The sequence below is a fragment of the Sus scrofa genome, chromosome 6 (genome assembly GCF_054392235.1).
Source record: "Sus scrofa isolate SSC_HxYL_T2T_F1_AM1 chromosome 6, Sscrofa_HxYL_maternal_Yorkshire_Landrace_v2.0, whole genome shotgun sequence".
NCBI lineage: Eukaryota > Metazoa > Chordata > Mammalia > Artiodactyla > Suidae > Sus > Sus scrofa.
This window is the reverse complement of record NC_139388.1, coordinates 155,325,444-155,349,259: the sequence shown is the minus strand read 5'-3', so window position 1 is coordinate 155,349,259 and position 23,816 is coordinate 155,325,444. Positions and strand designations below refer to the sequence as shown.

The following is a 23,816-nucleotide window of genomic DNA, read 5'->3' as shown; positions in this document are numbered from 1 at the left end:
CATGATAATTTCTAGGTCCATTCATGTTGCTAAAAATGCCGTTATTTCATTCCTTTTAATGGCTGAGTAATATTCCATTTTGTATATGTACCACATCTTCTGGATTCACTCCTCTGTCGATGGACATTTAGGTTGTTTCCATGTCTTGGCTATTGCAAATAGTGCTGCAATGAACATTGGAGTACATGTGTCTTTTCGAGTCATGGTTTTCTCTGGATAGGTGCCCAGGAGTGGGATTGCTGGATCAAAAGGTAGTTCTATTTTTAGTTTTCTGAGGAATCTCCATACCGTTTTCCACAGTGGTTGCATTAATTTACAATCCCACCAACAGTGTACTAGTGTTCCTTTTTCTCCACACCCTCTCCAGCACTTATTGTTTGTAGACTTTTGGATGATGGCCATTCTGGCTGGTGTAAGGTGATACCTCATAGTGGTTTTGATTTGCATGTCTCTAATAATGAGTGATATTGAACATCTTTTCATGTGTTTTTTGGCCATCTGTATGTCTTCTTTGGAGAATTGTCTGTTTAGATCTTCTGCCCATTTTTTGATGGGTTTTTTTGTTTTTTTGGTATTGATCTTCAGAAGGTGTTTATAAATTTTGGAGATTAATCCCTTGTCAGTCGATTCACTTGCAAATATTTTCTCCCATTCTGTGGGTTGTCTTTTTGTTTTGTTTGTTTCCTTTGCTGTGCAGAAACTTTTAAGTTTAATTAAGTCCCATCTGTTTATTTTTGTTTTTACTGTCATTACTCTAAGAGGTGGATCTGAGAAGATATTGCTGTCATTTATGTTGGAGAATGTTTGGCCTATGTTTTCCTGTATGAGTTTTATAGTATCTGGTCTTATATCTAGGTCTTTAATCCATTCTGAGTTTAGTTTTGTGTGTGGTTTTAGGGAGTGTTCTAATTTCATTCTTTTCCATGTGGCTGTCCAGTTTTCCCAGCACCACTTATTGAACAGGCTGTCTTTTCTCCATTGTATATTCTTGTCTCCTTTGTCATAGATTAGTTGACTGTAGGTGCGTGGGTTTTCTGTCCTGTTCCACTGATCTATATTTCTCTTTGTGACAGTACCATATGATTTTGATAACTGTTGCTTTGTAGGATAGTTTGAAGTTCAGGAGCCTGATTCCTCCAGCTCCATTTTTCTTTTTCAGGATGTCTTTGGCTATTCTGGGTCTTTTGTACTTCCAAACAAACTTTAAAATATTTTGTTTGAGTTCTGTGAAAAATGTCCTTGGTAATTTGATAGGGATTGCATTGAATCTGTAGATTGCCTTGGGTAGTATAGTCATCTTGATAATATTGACTCTTCCAATCCAAGAGCATGGTATGTCTTTCAATCTGTTTTTGTTATCTTTGATTTCTTTCATCAGTGTCTTACAGTTTTCAGTGTACAGGTCTTTTGTCTCTTTAGGTAGGATTACTCCTAGGTATTTTATTCTTTTGGATGCAATGGTAAACGGAATTGCTTCCCTAATTTCTCTTTCTGATCTTTCATTCTTAGTATATAGAAATGCAGTTGATTTCTGTGTATTAATTTTGTATCTTGCAACTGAGGCAACCTGAACTTTCAGTGTTGTGTTTCCCAATGTTTCTCCCTGCTTTAAGTAGGAATGCCTTTAACACTCTTCTCAACAGATGAAATCTAAGCTATTTTTAAACAGATCAGAGAAGATGGTACCTTCATGCAGGAACTCACACAATGTTTGGATACCTCAGTAAAGAAAGAAAATTCTCTCATCTGCCTCTCTCATCTTCCTCCAGGTTAAGTGCATGAAGAAGAGCTGATCATCTGATCAGTATAAATCAAGCCAAGTCATTGAATCTTTATTAAGTGCTGACTGTGTGTGGTGTAGAGTAGATGCAGAGATGACCCCCTCAAGTCCCTGTGTTCAAGGGCAAGCCAGGTTTCCTCAGTTGTCAGCCACCACTTATAATGTGGGAACTGTTGTTTATGCCCCATCTCTGCCACAAAATTACGATAATAAAATGACAAACTTGAACTTCTGTTCCAAGTGCCAAAGTCCTTCGTTAAAATTAATGTTCTCTTGGAGTTCCCACTGTGGTGCAATGGGATTGGTGATGTCTCTGGAGCAATGGGATACAGGTTCAACCCCTGGTCCAGCACAGTGGGTTAAGGATCAAGTGTTGCTGCAGTTGTGGCTCAGATCTGATCCCTTGCCTAGGAAACCCATATGCCATGGGACATCCAAAATAGGGAAAAAAAAAAAAAATTAGTGTTCTCTAAGTGTGTGAACTGTTGTTAGGATTATGGACCTTACCCAGCTCGTGTTGGTTGAAAGCTAGCAGGTTTAAATTCTGTAAGAGTGAAAGGAGAGAGCTGTTCAATCTGACTTTAGAATTAGGGACACTGTCCTCAAAAAGAAGCAGTCAAACTGGGTTTCCATTGGAACCCAAATGAGAAATGTTCACACACTTGAAAGTGAGATGTGATGTTTTAGCCATTCAATCATTGGTAGATATAAATTTAAGCATTCTTCATGAATCTTTCTAAGTTGCGAGATGTGGCTGTCCTGTGAAACTTGTCAGGTTATCTATGTGCCCAGAATTGACTTATCCTCTGGTCCAGTGGGCTTCATGGATTACTAGTGGCACCAGTTCCTGCCTTTGTATATATACCAGTCAGTTTCGGCTCAGGTAAAGATCATTTTTATTGTGGAAAAACAAACAAACAAACATGAAATTATAGAACAGCGAAATTTCATTCTGTTTGAAAACAAGAGCCTCTTACTCTTTAAGTTTTCTCCTATAGAAAAATATTCAGAATCTGAGCATGCCTTCAATTGTTTTGTGATTGTAAAATCTTATTAGCGGTCCAGACTACATTAGCCAAGATGCTGAAAGTTCTAAACAGTTTAATGAAAAGTTTTTAAGTCACATTTCTTAAAGTAGTAAGTATAGCTGTAGTCCTTTTCTTAAATAACTTTCAGAGATAGATTTCTTCCCAAAGACTTAACACTCTTCATTTTTTAAGGTTAAAATTAAGCACTGTGATAGTATACTGTCTTTCTTATCACAGTTATTAAGTTAAGAAATACATTTTTAAAGACATTTGCAGGATACTTGGTAAACATCTTGTCCACCAGCAGCCCAGGACATTTAGAACCAGAGTTCAGGGTCACAACTGCTAGGAGCAGAGTTGGATTTTGCAGACTTATTATGTTAGTTCAGTGTAGTTTTCAGTACTCCGTATTAAGTTGACTTGAATTCTCAGCTCGGCTGGTCCTAATTTGACTGCCAACAGTCATTCATCAATTGCAAGAGTGGGGGGAGTTGACCACCTTCAACTTGCAGCTGAGATGCTTAGGTGGAGGCCCATTATCAATGCCAATAAAAAGGCAGCAGCCTAGTAACAACAGTACATTGATCATAGACACTCAGCTGCACTGGCATATATTAGGGGAAATGATTAAATCTCCCACAATCTCCTGCGGTAATAGGAATAGTCACTGTTACAGAACACTGCCATAGGATCAATGTCTTGGCTTTTCTTCTGCATTTATAGAGCAGTGGGGACTCATCATTATGTGACAGCATCGTCTCCCATTATCTCTTTAGTATTGGCACCTGCTCATTAGAGGCTGGTGCACCAGGGAGCACCGGTGCAGTAACAAGGGTTCCTGCTCTTCAGTGACCCTCCTTTAGCAGAGGATTTTCATCCAAATAAGGGGTTATGACAGGAAAACTGTAATAGAAAATGAGCACTCTTAACGACCCTTCGAATATCTCCATATCTTCTTTATCATGACGATTTTTTTAAGTCAGGAAAAAAAAAGGAGCTAAAACAGCCTATTCTAATTGGAGTCTAAAAGGTTACCTATTAGAAGAAAAGAAATAGTCTTCTCACATATATGCAACTACAATGTATATGTGGGTGGGTGTTTGTCAAATACATAAATATAGTAAAGCACGATCAAAAAGAAATGACCGTTGTATTCCTGAAGCCTGTTATAGTATCTAGCACATGGTAACCATTGAATCAGGAGTTGTTGACTGAGTAAATTAATAATAAGATGGGGACCACGCAGGTCTCATCTTGTCCTTTGAGAGGGGCAGAGTGCTGCATACGTTTGTTAAGTGAATGAGTGCAGTTCCACTGGCATCAGAGATCTCAGATGCACAGTTTTGTAAATCCAAAAGCTCCCAGGAAAACAGACGCTGCATTTCAGCTGGTCTTGTCTGCATAAATAAATTACCCAAGTCTCCAAATTTTTTATTTCATGTTTGAAAATGAGGCTGTATAAATATTCCAGAAAGAAGGAAGGGAGACGTGTATCTTATACCTTAGGTTTACATTCTAAATCTTCTTCCCTCCCCTGTGTTCCTGTCACCATCTTCAGCGTATGCCCCATGGCTTAGGTAGCAAAGAGCTGGCTCATTGTGTGGCCTTGTTTAGCACATTGTAAGGAGGTGCCTTAAAGCAAATTTCATCCCAGCCACAACAATCTTCATAGGCTTGTGGGAAGAGAGGAAGTAAGAGAGAAATAGCATGTATTATAAAGATGGGAAAAGTACAAGTTAAGATTCAAAAATCTCCAATTCTTGTCTTCTGTCATGAACAAGCCTGAATTTAGCAAACTGCTTTTCATTTCCTGATATGTAAACATAGGTTCCATAAAACAGCCTGGCGTTCCTACCTCCTAGCTTTGAAAAGCTCAATTGAGATGATAATAAAAACAGGAGCTACCATATATTAAGCACCAGCTGTGTGCAGGGTGCTGTGCATGGCACTGGAAATAGAGTATTCTTAATATATGTAAAGTGTACTTATAAATAGAAAGCTTTATACAGATATTAGCTATCCCTTTTCCAAAATGCTGAAGTGCTATGTGAGTTTAAGATACTATGGAATTAAGTGTGTCTGTTAGGTATAGAAAACACTGTACAAGATGATAGAGGGCATATAAAAATAGATCAGACAAACCTTCCAGCCTAGAGAAGGAAGGAAGGCTATCCAGTTCAACAAGGCATCGAGTATGCTTAGTGTCATGTAGGTTAGGAGTCCATTCATGGGCCTCAACCATCATCCTTCCTTGAAACTGTTTGAAGAGCAGGTGCATCAGCCATTCCATTGTTGAAGAAGCATCAGTGAACACTGATCCTGTTTCTTTCCTTTCATACTACCAGAATCTTACCTTTCTTTATTTCTAAGAGGCAGATAGAATTCTGATGCACTAGGAAACCCTCAGAAAGTGCCCAAGGCCATCCTACTCCCGCAAAAGACAGAGCTTTCTGCACCATGGACTCAACCCCTTCCCAAAACAGTGTTCTGACTTGTGGATAGGAAATTGGACAGAATCTAAAAAATATATTTACTTAGAGGAAATAGAATTATTCTGAATTGAGATCAAATTCACCAAAGGTAAAAATAACCAGAAAGTATAATTGGAAGAAGAGAAACAAAAGAGAGATGTAGACAGACAGACAGACAGGCAGATAGGTAGATAATCAGGCTTACCTAAGAATTTCCTGTTTTGATTTTCCTATATCTAACATTTTATTTATCTAATAAATACTAATAAATATTTGTAGAACTCAAACACAAAGTAGTTTTAACCTCTGATATAAAGAGAAAAAATACTGCTATAAATAGTGTTCTTACTTGCTCTGTTCTGCTCTATGAACACAATGTAGGAATTCCCATTGTGGCTCAGTGGTTAATGAACCTGACTAGTAACCGTGAGGTTGCGGATTCGATCCCTGGCTTTGCTTTGTGGGTTAAGGATCCGGCATTGCTGTGAGCTGTGGTGTAGGTCGCAGACGCGGCTCAGATCCCCCATTGCTGTGGCTGCGGTGTAGGCCAGTGGCTGTAGCTCTGATTAGACTCCTAGCCCGGGAACTTCCATATGCCGTGGGGGCAGCCCTGGAAAGACAAAAGACAAAAAAACCCCAAAAAACAAAAACCAGAACACAATGTAGATATTTCAGAGACGTAATACCACATTCTTACTAATAGTGCAAGATAAATTTATTTGTATTGTTTCATCAGAATGCTGCTGAAAATTTAAATATATGTCTTATTGGAAAGAGCTAATGTTAATTGAGCATTTACTATGGGTCATACATTGTTCTAAGCTATCTATAAATTTTTATATCTGTAGTTATAGATTTATATGTATATTTTTATTCATATATAAAAATATGAACATATGTATATGATATAATGTGTGTATGTACATATATATTCAGTTTGTAAAAATGATGCCGATCATTAATAACACTATTTCAGACTTACTTCCCTCTCTCATGTTTTTGTCTTTTTCCTACTTACTAATGGTTCTATTTACATGTTAAATAAGTATAACACTGTCGGTTTATATGGGCGTAGAGTTCTCTCTATTTTTGGCCATCAGTGTTTTTAATGAAATTGTTTTTTTAATACTCTAGAATTAAGGGGCTTTCTCTGGGCCCCTTAGAGGAAGCAAGAGGTCCTCGGGCCCCCAGATCTCAGGAGGCAATAGCTTTTCTGCCCATGCTGCGCAGCAGCTTCTGGCACAGCCATGCACTTCCCAGTTGCCTTCCTACTCAACAGGGGATTACAACAATGCCTATTTATCCAACTCTGTCCATCCAAGGGTTTCAAATACATCATAAACTCATCAATTAATCAAAGACATGGCACCCATTTCGAGATGATGGGTGAATTACCTCCTAGAAGATTACGAGAAATGCTCACACCAACGTAGTAAATCAGGGACTGTTCCCTGATGGATTCCTGAGCAGCACACCACTACTACAGTGGAGCGGGGTCTCTCCAGCACCGAATCACGAAGTATGTCTCTCAAATAGAAAACACCTCAGGAATCAAAAAGTCACTATATTTTGAAGCCTCCCGATGAAATAGTAAACCACGATGGAGTAACCGAACCCGCTTAAATAGTTATTCAGCTTGCCTGTTCGGAGTCAGGTATTATTGATCTCCCTCCCGTAACAATTTAAAAGCCCCTCTGAAATTTTTGGATTTTTAAATCCTGGATGCTTTAGTTCCTGGTTCTCTGGTTGGCTTGGTGTGAGGGGCTCCGTGCTGTGGTCCAGCACCTTCGGCCTCTGTAGAGAACGGCCTCGCAGACAGCGGCCAGTGTTCCTTCCGGTGCTAGTCCAGCTCTTGCGGATTTTGAAGTGGTCCAAACGTCTTGTGGCCCTTCATTTAGAAGAAACGTTCCACCCTCTAGAGATTTTCCACTTTGATTCTAACGAGAGGTACAGTTTTCATCAGCACCTTTGGAAACACACTCAAGTCCTGAGAAATTCAAAGAATGGTGACCCGATGCCCATTTCTAATCTGAAGTGTCCTCTGCGGTACCAGACGACTCAGCAGTGTTAGTTGTCCCAACCCAGAAAGCACTTCCCGGTGATTCGCTTCCAGGATGAATGAGTTCTAGGATATCGTGATTACTTGTGACTTAATGCCAGTCAGAATTTGCCATCTGCCTTTCAGACATTTCGCAAACCTGAGTGAAGAGACCGTTTATCAAAGTGGCCGTGCAGCGTCTCTCGTGTTTTAACGCTCTTCAGGGACTTTCATAAACAGCATTTCATGTTCTAATGTCAGAATACACGTGTGAGGATTAAAAGTCGTATGGAATGCATAAGAATACTTTTCAGGGCCAGTTATTCTTTGATATTTATCACTTTATAGCAATAACACCTGCTTTTAATTTTTCAGAGTTCTTTTTTCCAGTGGGTGATTTTCTTTTCTTTCTTTCTTTCTTCCTTCCTTTCTTTCTTTCTTTTTTCTTTTTTTTTTTTTCCTTTGGAAAAGAAATTGTATCCTCAAAAGACTTAACTGGTCATTTTTCTTCTTTTGATGTGCTTGATATTTTTATGAGTTTGTCCACTGGCACTGAAGCCTTAACATGCCTTTAGTTTTTAAAAAAAATTTATAACATAATTATTATAGTAAATCACATAAATTCATGTCCTAGTCGCACACTTGGAGGCTTTTGCAGAGATGTTGTCTGTTGTAAATGTCATTATCTGACACTTGGACTAATTGATAGTTGTCTTAAGTTGACCAAAGCTGGAGAGGTTCAGCAACTTACATTCAGTACACATATTTGGTTGTGTTTCCCATTCAGTTGGTGACAGTTTCGGGGTTTTGGTAAGTAGAAAGAAAGAAAAAAAGGAGAGGAAATAGTCCTTTGGTAGGGTGTCCACAGCTTACTTGAAGAGCCTGACATGGTTTGCTTTTTTATTTTTATCCTGTATAAAGACCTTTTCCTAATAGGTGCTGGATAAAGTTAATTATCCTAGTAGGAAAAAGCTGCAAGAGATGGTATCTTGCTAGCATCTCTTTCTGATTGGCCCGTGGGGAGTTGTCTGTATAAAATTGGATCCTTGTGTTGGGTTCCAAAAAAAGGTGTGAATATGAAGGAGAAGTGCTAAATCATGACTCCAGAGAAAATGTCGGCCATGAGCAGTTTTTAGTATAAGTGAAAACCAAACTTTAGGATTTGGACAAATAACACAAGGAGGAAAATGGGTGAATCACTAACTCCAACATAACAGCGTTATAGTGATCGAGTTTCCCCAGACTCGCATAAGACACTCATCCAAAGCTGTGACTGAATGGAACTAACTCATTTGCTTAATTGATATGAAAAACGTTGCCAAGCATTTACCCTTCGTGTCAGATAAGTAATTTTTAATAAAATATTTCCAAGATATGAAGACAGTTAAGAAAACAGCACGGTTTTTAATAATTCACTCCTAAGTAAACGGATCTATCATTATGTTGTCACAGAGAATGACAGTGAGCAGAAACATCCTGCTAATCCCTCTCAGATAAGTATTCAACGTAATTAGACAGACACCATCTCTTCTGTTGAATGCAGCATTAATCAGGAGAAGCGCAACTTTCCACAGAAGACTTTTTTCTGATATGTCATTTGCTTCAGAAAATGGTTCGTGTAGCTGTGCACAGCTATTTCCTTTTTATTGTATGTTTTTGTTTGTTTTCATAGTGTTTAATAATAGTGTGGTCCTTTTGCATCCACAAAGCTGCACTTGAGTTTAGCGGTTGGTTTTGTTTTGCCAAAAATCAGAATAATGAACCTACCTGAAGTACTTTTAAGCTTTGAAATGACCTGTTGGGAGTTCCGTCGTGGCTCAGTGGAAATGCATCTGACTAGCATCCAAGAAGATGCAGGTTCCATCCCTGGCATTGCTCAGTGGGTTAAGGATCTGGTGTTGCCATGAGCTGTGGTGTAGAACGCAGATGTAGCTCGGATCCTACATTGCTGTGGCTGTGGTGTAGGTTGGCGGCTACAGCTCTCATTCAACCCCTAGCCTGGGAACCTCCATATGCTGCAGGTGGGGCCCTAAAAAAAAAAAAAAAAAAAGAGTGACCTGTTGGCTCATCTCTTAAAATGAAGGCATACCTCTTTTTGAGAGAGGTTTATTATTATTATTATTATAAGGAAAAAGCCAGTTTTTGGCATTAAATAAGAGCTCAAGAGAGAAAAATTTCATGTTAAAATGATGAAATATGTTGCCCCCTTCCAGCATCCATAGACATTGCCTTTTTAAAAAAAATCCATTTCCCTTTGCTCTGTGGCTTCTAGCCTGAACTGTGAACTACCGCGTAGTTATAAAGTGATATCCGCTCTATTCGTTGCACAGCTCTACCTTCCCACTTTCTCCGTGACTCAAATGCCTTTGAAGGCAGAGAATAGGGTTATTGAAGGATGGCAGGCTGATTTCACTAAGTAACAGGTGGAGGTCAAAGTAGTTTATTTGTGGGGATGAACAGAGTGCAGGGATGAAAAATCAAATGCTTTGCCATAATAAGGTTTAGCAAGAAAATGCTGACTACACGAAGCTGAGATTCTAGCTGACAGAACCTTTTCTAGTGTTCATTACTTGATTTCACAGTTCAAGCAATTTGAAGAGACCTAAAATTATATTTCTTTTTTCCCCTATGAAATGTTCCCATCAGTTTCAAATTTTACTTTAAATAAAGTGATGGGTGCTCTGCTTGTGTGCAAGGAACATTAGGATTAATAGATTCCTAGGGCAGGCATATCCCAAGCAAGGAACATCACAGACAAGGCATCCCTTACTAATTAAATTCTACCAGTAGGAGCCTTAAACTCCAAGCTTTCCATCATGTTTTAACCGACAGAAGTGAACGTATTTTCATAAACACTTAACTTTGCATCATCTAAGTCAATATTGTGGAGAAAAGTATTTCTAAGGATATTTACCAAGTTTGAGCACTGAGTTACACCCCCAGCTTGTTGAAGACAGAAAGAGCTTTTGTTTTTTGTTTTTGTTTTTCCTTTGTATAATGCTATGTGTCGTATAGTGCATGTGTTTTGCTTTTGCAACTTTAAAGAGGATTTACATGCTGAGAAGAAAACGTGAAAGTTAAGATTTTCCCACTGTTCTGTGACAGGACCAAAAGACTAAAAAGTGATTTAGTGTCTATAGACCAAAGCTCTCTAATAGAACTTTCTGCAGTGATGCAAATTTTCTAAGTATGCACCGTCCAGTACTTTAACAACTAGCCAAATACGGTGCTTGAGCACTTGAAATGTGGCTATGCTGAGCAACTACATTTTTAAAATTCATTTAATTTTAATTAATTTAAATGTAAAGAATCACATGTGGCCAGTAACTACCATATTGGACAGGGCAGATATAAACCAAACATATGTATGATTGAGTTTTTTACTTTTCATCTGGGTATCTAGGCAGAATGAATAAAACATTATGCTATATTGTGCTATATTTATTTTCCGTGCAAAGAAAATAATGTGGTTCTCTCAGCCATCTCTTCTTCATTCTCAGCCCTCTGTGAATGTGTGGGATCGCTGCGTTGAGCCAGAATCCGTTTTGCCCTGAACTCATGGGAGGTGCTGGGGAAGATGGGATGGGTAGGGAATCTCCAACTCCTAAGTATATGGAGCATGAAAAGCAATTTTTTAAATTTTAGTCCCCACACTGGGCTATCTGTACTTACCCCGAAAGGAGAGGAAATCCCCTAAAACGTTAAGAGACTTTAGTGTTGGCCCAGAAACCAGATTTTTTTAATATGACATTTTCCTTGTGTCTATCCTTTCTCTCTCTGGTTGTAAATTTTCACTCACAAATGAACATTTGGAATACATTAGAGAACTCATCATGTCTTTTCTCCTGAGTAATCCATATAATTTTTACTCCATTCTCCCATTTTTTAAAAAATTGAAGAAATCACTTGTGTCTAAGCCTTTTAAATTACCTGAACTTCTTTATGATGTGGTAGTTCTTGCGGGGGGCGGGGGGGGGGGTCCTTTTAGCTCATTTTGAAGGTTGGCTATACAGTTAGAAGGATAAACCTCAGAAACTGTATTAACTTTCATTTTATTCTCTCCACCATAAAAATGATTTTAAAACATTTTTATTCACGGAAAAAGGTTAAAAAGTCAAAATAGTCTGAATGTTTTACCTTTTTTTATTGTTCAGTGTGTTAATCATAGTAAATTACATTAGAGTGAATTGTAATGGGTTTTATCATTAGGACACAAATCTAAGTACAGTACCTTGAACTACCACCTCCTATAATATACCACGTGTTGGTACCCAGGAACAGAATGGTCCTTTAACTGAGGATTAATCATTCCAAGCATAGCCCTTATTTAGCATCCTGGTTGGAGATGATTTCATCATAAGGTAGAGCCGAAATGGCCCTGGAACAGTCCTGTCCTCACCTGGGGGCAGCTGCTGGAGAGCAGGGCATCGCTCTCAGCTGGAAGAGATGAGTCTAAGTATAAATTTGCTGGTGGTAGATGACTTGCAAAACGTGGTACGGGTCCTCGGCTTTCATCCTGTCCTTGAGAAATGGTACCACGATTTATGCCGACAGCATTAGTCTGACAGACAGGACTGGTGCACCCTTTCCCCACACTTAGACTCAGGTGTGCAGGGGCATCTGAAGGCCTGAAGGTACAGAGAACAGTCACAATAGCAGTTAGCATGTCGTTTAGGCTGAAGAAAAATATTCACATACCATTAAAAAGCTGCATTCTAAACTAGCTCATCTTTTGGAATTCCCATCGTGGCTCAGTGGAAATGAATTTGACTAGTATCCATGAGGATGCAGGTTTGATCCCTGGCCTCACTCAGCGGATTAAGGATCCAGCATTGCCATGAGCTGTGATGTAGGTTGAAGACGCGGTTTGGATCTTGCGTTGCTGCGGCTGTGGTGGCTGTGGTGGCTGGCAGCTGCAGCTCCGATTCGGCCCCTAGTCTGGGAACCTCCATATGCCACAGGTGAGGCCCTAAAAAGAAAAAACAAGCAAACAAACAAACCAGCTCATCTTTGGTGTATACCACCAAGATAAATAATCAGAACTTTTTTCAGAAGTGGGCAACTTGGTGGAATAGTACCCCACAAGGAGGAAGAGCTCGGGTTTAAATCCTGGCTCCTCCACCTACTAAGTGTGTGGCCCCCACCTTCTCTGGGACTTGGCTTCCTCCATTAACCTCTTGCCGAGGCCCGGCCCCCTGCTCATCTGCTGGACATTCCCATCAGCAGGCCAACTTGCCTTACTGCCTCCACCTTCAGACGGCTCAGCTTTGCTTCCCTCCGCCTCCCTGTAGCTGCTTCCCTTTACAGACCAATTTCATGGGAGAGTTGACTACACACCTTGTCCCTGCTTCTTCGCTTCCCATTGGTTTTTAAGGCATTCGGACCCATCTTCCATGAGCCTCACTCTCCTGCGCTCCTTTATTCTTGTTATTCTTGACCTCTCAAGAGCATTCACCTCCCTTGATCACAGCCTTCTCCTTCGAGTACATCTCTTGGTTTCTGTAAAACTGCACTTCCCTGTGAGTGAAAGGCTGCAGCTTAACTGCCTACTTTGACACTGATATTAGCAGCCTAGAGACCTTCCTTGATGTCAAGACTTGCCAAATTCTAAATAATGGTGTATGTTAGACTTTACCCTGCTTAAGTGAAGTTTTACTGCCGTATCCAGTAGACTGGGCTTGGAAGACATCGATGATTCTTGAAAGAAGAACTGTGATCCTTTCTGCTTTTGTTTCCAGGAGGTGATAGAGAAAGTGACTTGTTGAACCGGCAAGAGGCCTATTGTACATATTAAATGTATTCATTTACTATTTACTGTTTTACAATTTAGCATCTTTGGGTCATTATTAGGAGACTTCTAAGTCTGTTTGATAGTTATCTTTTGGAGGTTCTGTGTTAGAATTTCTGATAATATGTTCAGTATGTTAAATAAAATCTTAACTGATTCCTATTCAGGCCAAGAAAAACTTTTGGTCTATAAGACAAGATGATTCCTAGTACTGTAAGAGTTTTTTTTTATTTTTTTTTGCTGAGACAAATAGGAAATTTATTCCATACTTTATCCCATTTTGTATGGCTTTCATCTTTACTATTTAGTATTACCTATTACATTTCAATTTTTCTTTAAAAATTAGCATTATATTAAAATTGTGTACATTATGCAACTAAAATTTATAAAGAAGAAAGCCTTATATACCATTAAATGTTGTATATTGATAATAAAAAGAATAACTTAACTGGTAAGAATAACAAAAATAATACACCCTCTGAAATAAGCAAAATATAAAATGCATAAATTGGTTAAAAAATAGTGTAACTATATAAATATGTCCTCACAATTTGTTACATCTTATTGATTCTTCAATATAGGCATTACACCATTCTAGGTGATGTGATAAACAAGACATTATAGACCTTACATTATACCATGGAGAGAAATGGTTATTAATAATACAGTTGTATAACTGTATTATTGTACAGTGACATTATTTAATTATAATTATCATAAATTCTTTGATGGAGAGGAAATCAGAATCAGTTCTTAGATGCTTCAACTATAAATATATTTTGTTGACCTAAGAAATAGGACACTGTTTTTAGAATATACATGGGAAACTACTGAGGCAGTTTGGTACTTTACAAAATATACAAGCTTTAGAACTAGAAAGACCTGGGTCAGAAATATCCCATAATGGCTGTATGATCTTGAGCAGGTTGCTTGGCATCCTTGATATCTAGTTTCTGTGACAAGTTATGATTAGGTAGGCTAATAATACCTATCATTCTAAGATGAAAATGTAAAGATTTGAGATTATTTGTAAGTACATGGCTCTTCGTAGGTGCTTCATAATTTGTGGCTTTTATTATTTTCAGTCTTTTTTTTTTTTTTTTTTAATGATCGGTATGTTGGAATTTGATGACCATCTCTTTAACTGCCTCCTGGCTCTCTTGCGGTCTCTAGGTGGATGAAGGCTTCCAATAGCCTTTAGATGTGGTATAGTAGTTTTTCTGGTAAAGCAATAAAGATAGGTCACTGGGAATTCGATCATGACAACAAACAGGAGAATGTTTGAAGTTAAACATGAACCAGCTAACTTAAACAGCATTTTGTGCTCCTCTCTAACCAGCCTATGTATTGGATTTTAAGATGAAAATGCAGAGTTTGCTGGTTTCGAGAGTTTCTCCCCAACAGATTGTGACTATAAGTGGACAGTATTGAAACTAACCTCTCTGTTCTTGACGTTGATACTTTGAAGAAAGAAACATATACCAGTTAAATCTTCTTTGACAGCTGGGATTACATCACCCCGACTCCTACGACAGACCAGATAAGGTCCTGAGCAGCATTAACCAGGGGTCACTTTCACAGGACAGTGAATTTTTGAATAAGGCCTCTAACAAAATAAGCACTAACCCTGACTGGTCACCTCTCTTTGAAAATCCAGCATGTTGTTCCATTGTTATTGTAATATAGTTTGTGATCTCTTCCCTTCTTCCTCCCTTCCCATTAATATTACGGCTCTTTGGACTCCTAAAATATCCCCTTTAAGAAGCTTTCTTAAGCAAAAAAAAAACAGCATTGTACTTTCTTATCATTCCCGTAGGATTTACTTCACAATTGTCATATAAAATTCTTGGTCAAAGTGTTTGGTAAATCTCATAATTTGAGATGGAGGGAGTTCCCATCGTGGTTCAGTCAGTGGTGACGAATCCAGCTAGTATCCATGAAAACGCAGGTTCAATCCCTGGCCTTGCTCAGTGGGCTAAGGATCCAGTGTTGCCATGGGCTGTGGTGTAGGTCGCAGATGCAGCTTGGATCCCGCGTTGCTGTGGCTGTGGTGTAGGCCAGCAGCTGTAGCTCCAATTCGGCCCCTAGCCTGGGAACCTCCATATGCCACAGGTGTGGCCCTAAAAAAGACCAAAAAGTTAAAATAATGATCATTTTTCCCTTTGTATTATTTTTGTTACATCAGGTTGCAGCAAAAAGTTATCTCCTGAAAACCTTTGACTTTTTATAGGAAACCCCAAAAATTACTTTTGAGTTTTTTCGTATCATTTGATCTTGCTTTATTATTGAAGTTTCTTGAAAGGATCAGGAGGAAATTTTCAAAAGCATTTACACTACTGGAAATCACCCTTTATTAGCTTCTTTTCTAAGAAGGTGTCTTAACCATTTTCTTTGGGTGAACGTAAGTCAACCTAGGATGGACTTGCTAAATAGACATAAGGAAACGTCTGGAATGCTAGAAATTAATTAGTGCGTAGTAGGCATCTTTAATCTACATGTTCTTAGCATCAACAATATCTTATATTTGAATACCATGTTAGTTTGCTCTTGCTGTGTAACAAATTATCACAAACTTAGCTTGAAACAACACGTATTTATTATCTCATGGTTTCCAGGAGTCAAGAGACTAGGCATGGCTTAGTTGGTCCCTCTGCTCAGGGTCTCACAAAACTGCAATCAAAATTTTGTCCAGGCTGTGTTCTTTTCTGGAGCTCGGGGGTTTCTTGAATACTCTCATGATTGTTGGCAGAAGTCAATTCCTTGTAGCTTTAAGACCGAGGTCCCAGCTTTCTGAAAGCTGTCGACCTTGTCCCTCGACATCCCTGCAGTTCCTTGCCATGTGTCCCTCTCCCAGACCTTTTACAGCTTCTTCAAAGTCTGCAGGGGAATCTCTCTGACTCCTGATCCTGCTTGTTAAAGGATTCGCCCGATGAGGTTCAGCCCACCCAGGATAATAATCCTTTACTAACTCAAAGTCCTTACATTCACAGAAGTTCCTTCTTCTTTGCAATGTACCGTCCTAACCATAAGAATGATATCCATTTTATTCACAGGTACCACCCACATTCAAAAGGAGGGGATTATACAAAACATGTACCCCAGGGGCCGGGAACCTTGGGATCCTCTTAGAATTCTGACTACCGCAAATATTAATGATGAAGCTAACAGAATCTTTGTGAATACTGTATTTGGCCTATACTTTCACTCACAGCTGCCTCCAGGAAATAGTCACCAAAGACTAGAATTTCATGTTTGCCTTGTCCACTGAACACAATTTGAAATGACTCAAGTAGCTTTAAAAAATGGCTAAGTGAAGAGAAATTCAGCAAGTGTCATGGTTAGCAAACCAATGGCAAGCCAAAATGCTTCTTGAAATTTATCTCCTATTCCTGGTTACCGCCACTGGGTTTTTTCCAGCAGTCAGTAGGAGGGAGTGTCCCATTGAAACAAAACATTATGCTAAATTTCTGCTTCTAGTTCTATGGAATTGTTTATTTTTACATATTGAAAAGAATTCTGAAGTAATGTTTTGTTTGTTACAGAAAAATGGATAGCATGACTTTACAATCCTTTTTAATACATCTGATACTTCTAAAAAATACATTTGAATTAAAGTTTTAATTCATTAAGAGAAGGCCAGTCAGTCATTAATCTGTGTAGTAATTGTGTAATGGTTGTGCATAGCTATTTAGTAAAATAAATTTTAATAAGGAGTTTATTTTTAAAGGAACGTCCAGAAACCAAATTTGATTTCAAAAATAAAAGCCAAGATGAATGTTGTCTGGCTTTGAACATAAAGCCATTGACCAGCATTTTGAAACTTTATTTGGTCAGTTAAGTATATGAAGCAAATTAACCAAGATGTACTTTAGGCATGTGGGAAAATATTAAAGCGTATAGTAAGGAAACATGCGAAATACGAGTCTTTACAAATTGAAAATACAAAGTAATTTTGAAATCCATGATAGTGCTGGATTCATATTACTTGGCTGTGATAAATTTAGAAGATTATACAGAGATTGGCTTGCTCTTCTTATACGCAGACAGTATTTCTTCTCTTTAACCCTTTCAAAGAGAGTTTGAATTTTGATCCTTTTGAACCCCTTTACCGACTTGGTCATTTTGATGCTTAATGTCTAAATTAACTTCCACTTCCCCTTTGAACGTGTGAGTAGTGGTTTTAAATCATGTCAGCATTCCTGCAATATTTAGAATGGTATGGGTTGGAAAACATGAACTTTTCAAAGAAATGACCACTTTTCCTTGAGTCCAGCCTTTTGGTTTCTTTAATAGGTTAGTTCAAAGACTAATCAATTCCATCATCTGAAAAAAATTCTGCCGTCTTAAAAGTTTTGACATTTTCATTCTCTATTCTATTTCTGTTGGATGACACATAGTTCAGGCATTTAACTGAGTTTAAATCAAGGGACTAGTTGGAAGCCTAAACATTTGCGCAGAAGAGGTTTGAATGAATTGGAAGATTTGTTTACATTTTGAAGCTTCTTATTTCTTTCCTTTCATCTTTTAACTTGAAATCTCTTCTCTGATATAATTACATGATAGCACCTTAAGTCCAAAATCTCGCTTCATTCTAAAGACGTTAGGACACGGGCCTGGTGTGACTCTTATTACCGATTCAGTGAGCAAACAAATACAGCTAAAGTCACTTAGTGACTCGTTTCTAATTTTCATCGCGTGGATATTCATCTAGAATAGATCTGAGGTAGATTTGTCAAGTGTGAGTGAAATCACACACCACTTCATTCTTGACCTTTTGTCTGACTAAGCAGATGTGCTTACTGATTTGCAATTTGTTTCTTTCTTGGGGTCAAAACCCCAAGTTTTGCTCTGTCCAGGCATCTATTAGTAAAGCCACACATAAAGCCAAAAACTATACAAGTGGTTTACGTATCTTTTCAGGCTGCTTGGTATATTGAACCCTTTGTTAGGTATCCTGGAATTAGAGGGGGGCAAAGCAGACTTGGTCTCTGTCCTTCTAGAATCTGTAGTTATACTTAAAGATTGTCTTGTAGAATCATAAGACATGTTGAGCTATAGGCCAAACTAAATTTCTGAACAGATCTATACCAATAAAATGCTTAGACTAGTACATGGTACTTAGCAACTACTTGATAATAGTTTCTTACTAATATCATTATTATTTTTCTTATCATTTTATTATTATTTTTCCTTTTTCAGTTCACCCAGATAATTCTCTGGTCATAGGCAGGACATGACACGTGTAGATAAGTATAAGTAAAATGAGATTTGTTTCTTTCGACATGAAGTCAGATCAGTTTTGTGCTGCAAATTTAAGAGAGCCCCAATTTGTCCCGTGATGTGAAGACTAGGAGTCATTTCCTTTATTTTTATTTCCAGGTTTTCATCGTTTTAACTGGCACCCTACCAAACTGGTAGATGCCTCTAGTTGTCTGTATCAGCGTTGTTGCCGAGAACATTACAAATGCAGTAATTACAAGGGACCATTTTCCCATTATTTTCTTCCCAAAGCATACCCTATGCTGGAAATGCTATGAAACCTTTAGATATAGTAAGAGTACTATTTTTAAAAACAAGCTTTTATTTTCTTAACATAAAAATAATAAATGTCCATCAAAAATAAAGCAGGTAAGCAGAAAGAGGCAATGAAAATCACTTGAATCCAACATGCAGAGAGAACTACTGTCATAGTGTCTGCATATCTCTTTCCAGTTCTTTCTCTGTACATAGAAGTACATGTTGGGAGTTCCCGTCATGGCGCAATGGAAACAAATCCAACTAGGAACCATGAGGTTGTGGGTTCAATCCCTGGCCTCGCTTGGTGGCTTAAGGATCCGGCACTGCTGTGAACTGTGGTGTAGGTCGCAGACATGGCTCAGATCTGGCATGGCTCTGGCTCTGGCGTAGGCCGGCAGCAACAGCTCCGATCAGACCCCTAGCCTGAGAACCTCCATATGCTGTGGGTGTGGCCCTGAGAAGACAAAAGACAAAAAAAAAAAAAAAAAGTACATTTTAAAATGGTATCCAGTGTAATATCCTGTTTTGAAATTGCTTTCCATGTCTTTATTCCATTTCATTGAATATCTTTCCATTGTCATTATTCTTTTATAGTAATTTTTCCTTGGATTATTCCTTATTTAATCATTTAAGTTTTATTTTTTAACTTTTACCTTTTTTTCTATTGTAAATTATTCATTGGGTATGCAGCTGAGTTACCATTGTTGAGGGTTTTCTAAATGTTAAAACAGCAAACTGGCAAGATGAGATGATTGCAGATGAGGTATGCTTCTATTACCTTCTTCACAAAGGGTCCCAGAGGCCCCAGGCCCATGCAGCAGCTTTCAGAAAACGTGGGGAAAGTGGCACTCTATAATGAGAGAGGATCAGTGCCCACGACAGTGGACTGTGATTTAGGAGAGTCTGTCAGAAGCAACCATATGCTGCTGTCAGGGGACTGTTCTGTCACCTGTTTGTTCCCATGACACGTTCATACCAAATCAAAACACATTTTCCATTCACAGGTAGATTTTTAAATTCTTTTAAGGGTTATCTTGTAGGTTGCATAAGCTGTTGTGCCATGAATTACAGTGTGCTTATCAACCCATCCTTCCTGCCAGGAATGCCATCTCCAACCACACTGAAGAAGTCGGAGAAGTCTGGTTTCAGCAGCCCCTCCCCTTCGCAGACCTCCTCCCTGGGAACGGCATTCACACAGCATCACCGACCTGTCATTACAGGACCCAGAGGTGAGCTGCTCCACAGGCACCCTTGGTTGTGCTTAGCCCATGACCTTGAGACCACAGTAGCAAAAAGAGAGAATGAGGACTCCCCCGGAGTGCTCCTGAAGGCAGTGAGTGTTCCTCTTTCTTCTCCTTGGGGACTGCTTTGGAATTGTAGGGACCTAAGAGATGTGGCATCAGCCCTGATCTTTACTGGAGGGTTGTTGCAAAGAGGTGGGAGGGAATTTGAATGAAACCAAAATCAAATCTGTCCCACAGGTCATACCAGAGTGACACACGTGCGTGGGTGGGTGCGTGTGCGTGTGCGTGTGCGTGTGTGTGTGTGTGTGTGTGTGTGTGTGTGTGTGTTAGGTGAGTTTATTTTTGTGAATTACCTGTTTTCAAGCAACAGCTTATTTTCATTCTCTCATTCCTGCTGGTTCCCTTTCTTTGAAACCTGATTTCAGCATGTGTCATTTTGCGTTGAGGTTGTTTGCGTTGATGAGCCATCTTCATTCACTCCTTTTGAAGTTGTAGATAGTTTGTCTGGTTTTCATTGCCATGTTTTCATTATTTTTGTCTCTGGTGCCTTTAAGTTTATTATTAAAATGTGTCCACAAGAAATATGATTTGTATTGCACATTAAAGACAAGCCTTAAACCTCAAGAGAATGTCAGCAAATCACTTAACTTGAACTTATTAATGCAAGATGAAAATATTTATTAGTTTGTTTATGAAACTCCCATAGTAGGAGCATGAGTAATTGTAACCATGTTTGCCTCTTCCATCGGATTTTCATGTAGGTAGGTTTGTGATCTACCAGCTGGTATCATAAAACACCCTAGGAAGTTATGGTCTCTTGTCTACTTTGACATACGCCTGGGGAAACTGATATTTCTTGCATTAATCTCAATGGTAGTCCCACAAATCTGAATCCCTTTATGAATACTCTGTGTGCACCTCAGGGAAATAGGACAGTTGAGAGGGCTGGCCAATGCACATGTGCAGAAATCAGTGAAGACAATAAGTATGCTGACTTTTGTGTGAAGCAGTTTCTCTGACCACAATTATGAAAAGTCACTTGCTCCATCTTTAAACATAATGTGATCACTGATGGAATTTTCTCAAGACCCCTAGTTATTTTTATGTGTGAGAGTATGTGTGGTACAATCAGAGAAGCTATATATGTATTTTTTCTAATTTGAAAACTTTGTATCTAAATGGGATTATATGGGAGTTCCCATCGTGGCTCAGTGGTTAGCAAACCCAACTAGTATCCATGAGGATGCAGGTTCGATCCCTGGCCTCGCTCGGTGGGTTAAGGATCCCGCATTGCTGTGGCTGTGGTGTAGACCGCAGCTGCAGCTCCAATTCCACCCCTAGCCTGGGAACTTCATATGCCACAGGTGTGCCCCTAAGAAATAAAAGAAAACAAATGGGATTATATGGTCCCAGAATGAGTCTCTTTGGATGGGGCTGGATGATGATATAATCCCCATTGTCAAGATCCATTAAGCACTGAAACTGTAGAGTTAAAAGATATGATGCCCTTTTTGTCAGAAGATTTTTGGTCTTAGGGAGATAAGGCCTGTGATGTTTCTCATCTTTTTATGGCCAGGTTAACATATTCCAAATGCTAAAGGAACGTTAAAAGCAGACATTTCTGCCAGAGCTCAGAGGAGGGAACTATGGAGTTTCCTTCCTCCATTCACCAAGGATTTGCTGTCACTACAGACACTGGAAATTCAGTGGATCCTGTCCTTATAGAGCATATAGTGCAGTACATGAAAATAAGCGTGTAGAAGATGAGGTGCAGTGCACTGTCATCTCTCACTTTATATCAGAGAAAGAGACATCGAAGTGTAGATAATGTTCAAGTCAGATCTTTTGTGTGTGTGTGTGTGTGTGTCTTTTGTCTTTTTAGGGCTGCACCCACAGCATAGGGAGGTTCCCAGGCTAGGGGTGAAATTGGAGCTGCAGGTGCTGGTCTACACCAGAGCCACAGCAATGCCGGGGTCCTTAACCCACTGAATGAGGCCAGGGATCGAACCCCCAATCTCATAGATACTAGTTGGGTTCGTTAACCACTGAGCCACAGTGGGAACTCCCTCAAGTCAGATTTATTTATTTATTTATTTATTTTGTCTTTTTAGGGCCGCACCCGCGGCATATGGAGGTCCCCAGGCTAGGGGTCCAATCGGAGCTTTAGCCACCAGCCTACACTACAGCCACAGCAACGTAGGATCCAAGCCGCGTCTGTGACCTACACCACAGCTCAGCAGCGGATCCTTAACCCACTGAGCGAGGCCAGGAATCGAACCCGCAACCTCATGGTTCCTAGTCAGATTCGTTAGCCATTGAGCCACGATGGGAACTCCTCAAGTCAGATTTAAAAGTCTGCTTACATAAGTGGAGGGCAAAGGAACAACTCATGATGCAGCAGGGCCATAAGGATTGGGCCTCATAATTTGCTGGTAATCAGGATGGTTGGTTAAGCTGTTTCTTTCCACTTACCTTCTGAATTTTTTTAATGTCCTCATCAATAAATGGGAACAAGACTACTGTTGAATGAAGTTTTTCTCCCAACTTCATATGCTTATACAGAAATTACAATAAGACAATATTTGTAGAGACTTTTTTGAGGAGCATAAAGCATTGTGCATATGTTATCATTTATTCCGTAATGCTGAGTGCCTTCCATGTGTCTTGCCTTAAAACCATAGTTCTAGAAACTATCAAAACGATTCTATACTTACCTGTGAGTGCCATGATTGGGAGCTTCCTCACGCTAAACAAAGAATTATATTTGCTAAAATGACTCACACTGGCGCAAACCGGGGGCACCTTCGTAGCCTACAGCACAGTGAGTTTTGATCTCCTATTCATACTCATGGAATTGTTGATAAGGAACAGGAAAAGATGCCCAATTTAAGAATTATGGGGGAGTTCCCATTGTGGTGCAGTGGAAATTAATCCGACTAGTATCCATGAGGATATGGATTCCATCCCTGGCCTCGCTCAGTGGGTTAAGGATCTGGTGTTGCCGTGAGCTGTGGGGTAGGTCACAGATGTGGCTTGGATCCCACATTGCTGTGGCTGTGGTGTAGGCCAGCTCCGATTCTGATTTGACCCCTGGCCTGGGAACTTCCACGGGTTTAGGTTCAGGCCTAAAAAGAAAAAAAAAAAAAAATACAGAATTCTAAAAAGTCTTTGTTTTCACCAGAATTCAGGATGATTCCCAGCATCCTCAGTCCTCCTTTGGGGGAAATTGGCTCAGGTACCCTTTCTCATTGCAGTCTGCCCCCCTCAGTGGTCTCGTGAAGGGAGGTGGTGTAGTTGAGATGAAATACTTGACTGACATCTTTGTGGTCGGAATCCCAGAGTTGAAAGAGGCTAACATAAGACACTCTTGGGCTAAGACCTTTTTAAAGGTTGATATTCAGGCACTTGTTATTCAAGACATGCAAGCTACAGGTATCGTATTCCCTCGTATTCTTCTCAGAACTAGTTGGCAAGCTAATCCTTGGAATGGCATCACATCTGGGACGAAGAGTTGATGTTTGAGGAAGATGAGGCCAGATTTGAAGAGGGAGAGTCTTTTGGAGGGAGCCAGTGCGGAATAAATGTGACATGTGTACATACAGGAGAATCTCACACGTTGTTTTTATCATAAGGAGTTACCACAATCTGAAACGGTAAATCGTTAGAGAATCCAGACAGGCAATCAGCCTTGAAAAGGCTGGAAAAAGAGAAAGGTGTGTCCTTTATCTGGATCCTGGGGCACTGGGAACGCTGTTTACTGCACACTTGTTCAGTCACATGGCATAATCACCTCTGGGTAGCACTCAGGTTGCAAGACTCTGCTGCCTTCCTTAAAATTTCTTAAAATCTTACCTTGATGAGACAAGTACCAATTAGTATCACGATTGCTGTGTAACAAAGTTCGGTGCCTGGGCCAGAAGTGGTCCTCCCCCCCACCCCACCCCACACAG

The 23,816-nt window shown here is 39.5% G+C and overlaps 1 protein-coding gene across 29 annotated transcripts in view; it reads left to right on the top strand.

The window, feature by feature from the left end:
* The window catches only part of NFIA (nuclear factor I A), a 598,742-nt gene that overhangs the window by 491,798 nt on the left and 83,128 nt on the right, over positions 1-23,816 (top strand). For 28 of the 29 annotated variants that reach the window (XR_014808131.1, XM_084964865.1, XM_021097779.2 and 25 more), the window contains one exon: positions 19,723-19,851. Coding sequence is in view for 27 of the 29 variants with exons in the window: in XM_084964865.1 (XP_084820991.1) it covers positions 19,723-19,851 (129 nt within the window). In the remaining 2 variants the exon portion in view is untranslated. Of the gene's footprint in view, positions 1-19,722; positions 21,037-22,178; positions 23,015-23,816 lie in introns of those variants that run through there. The other variant, XR_014808132.1, reaches the window with a different exon arrangement.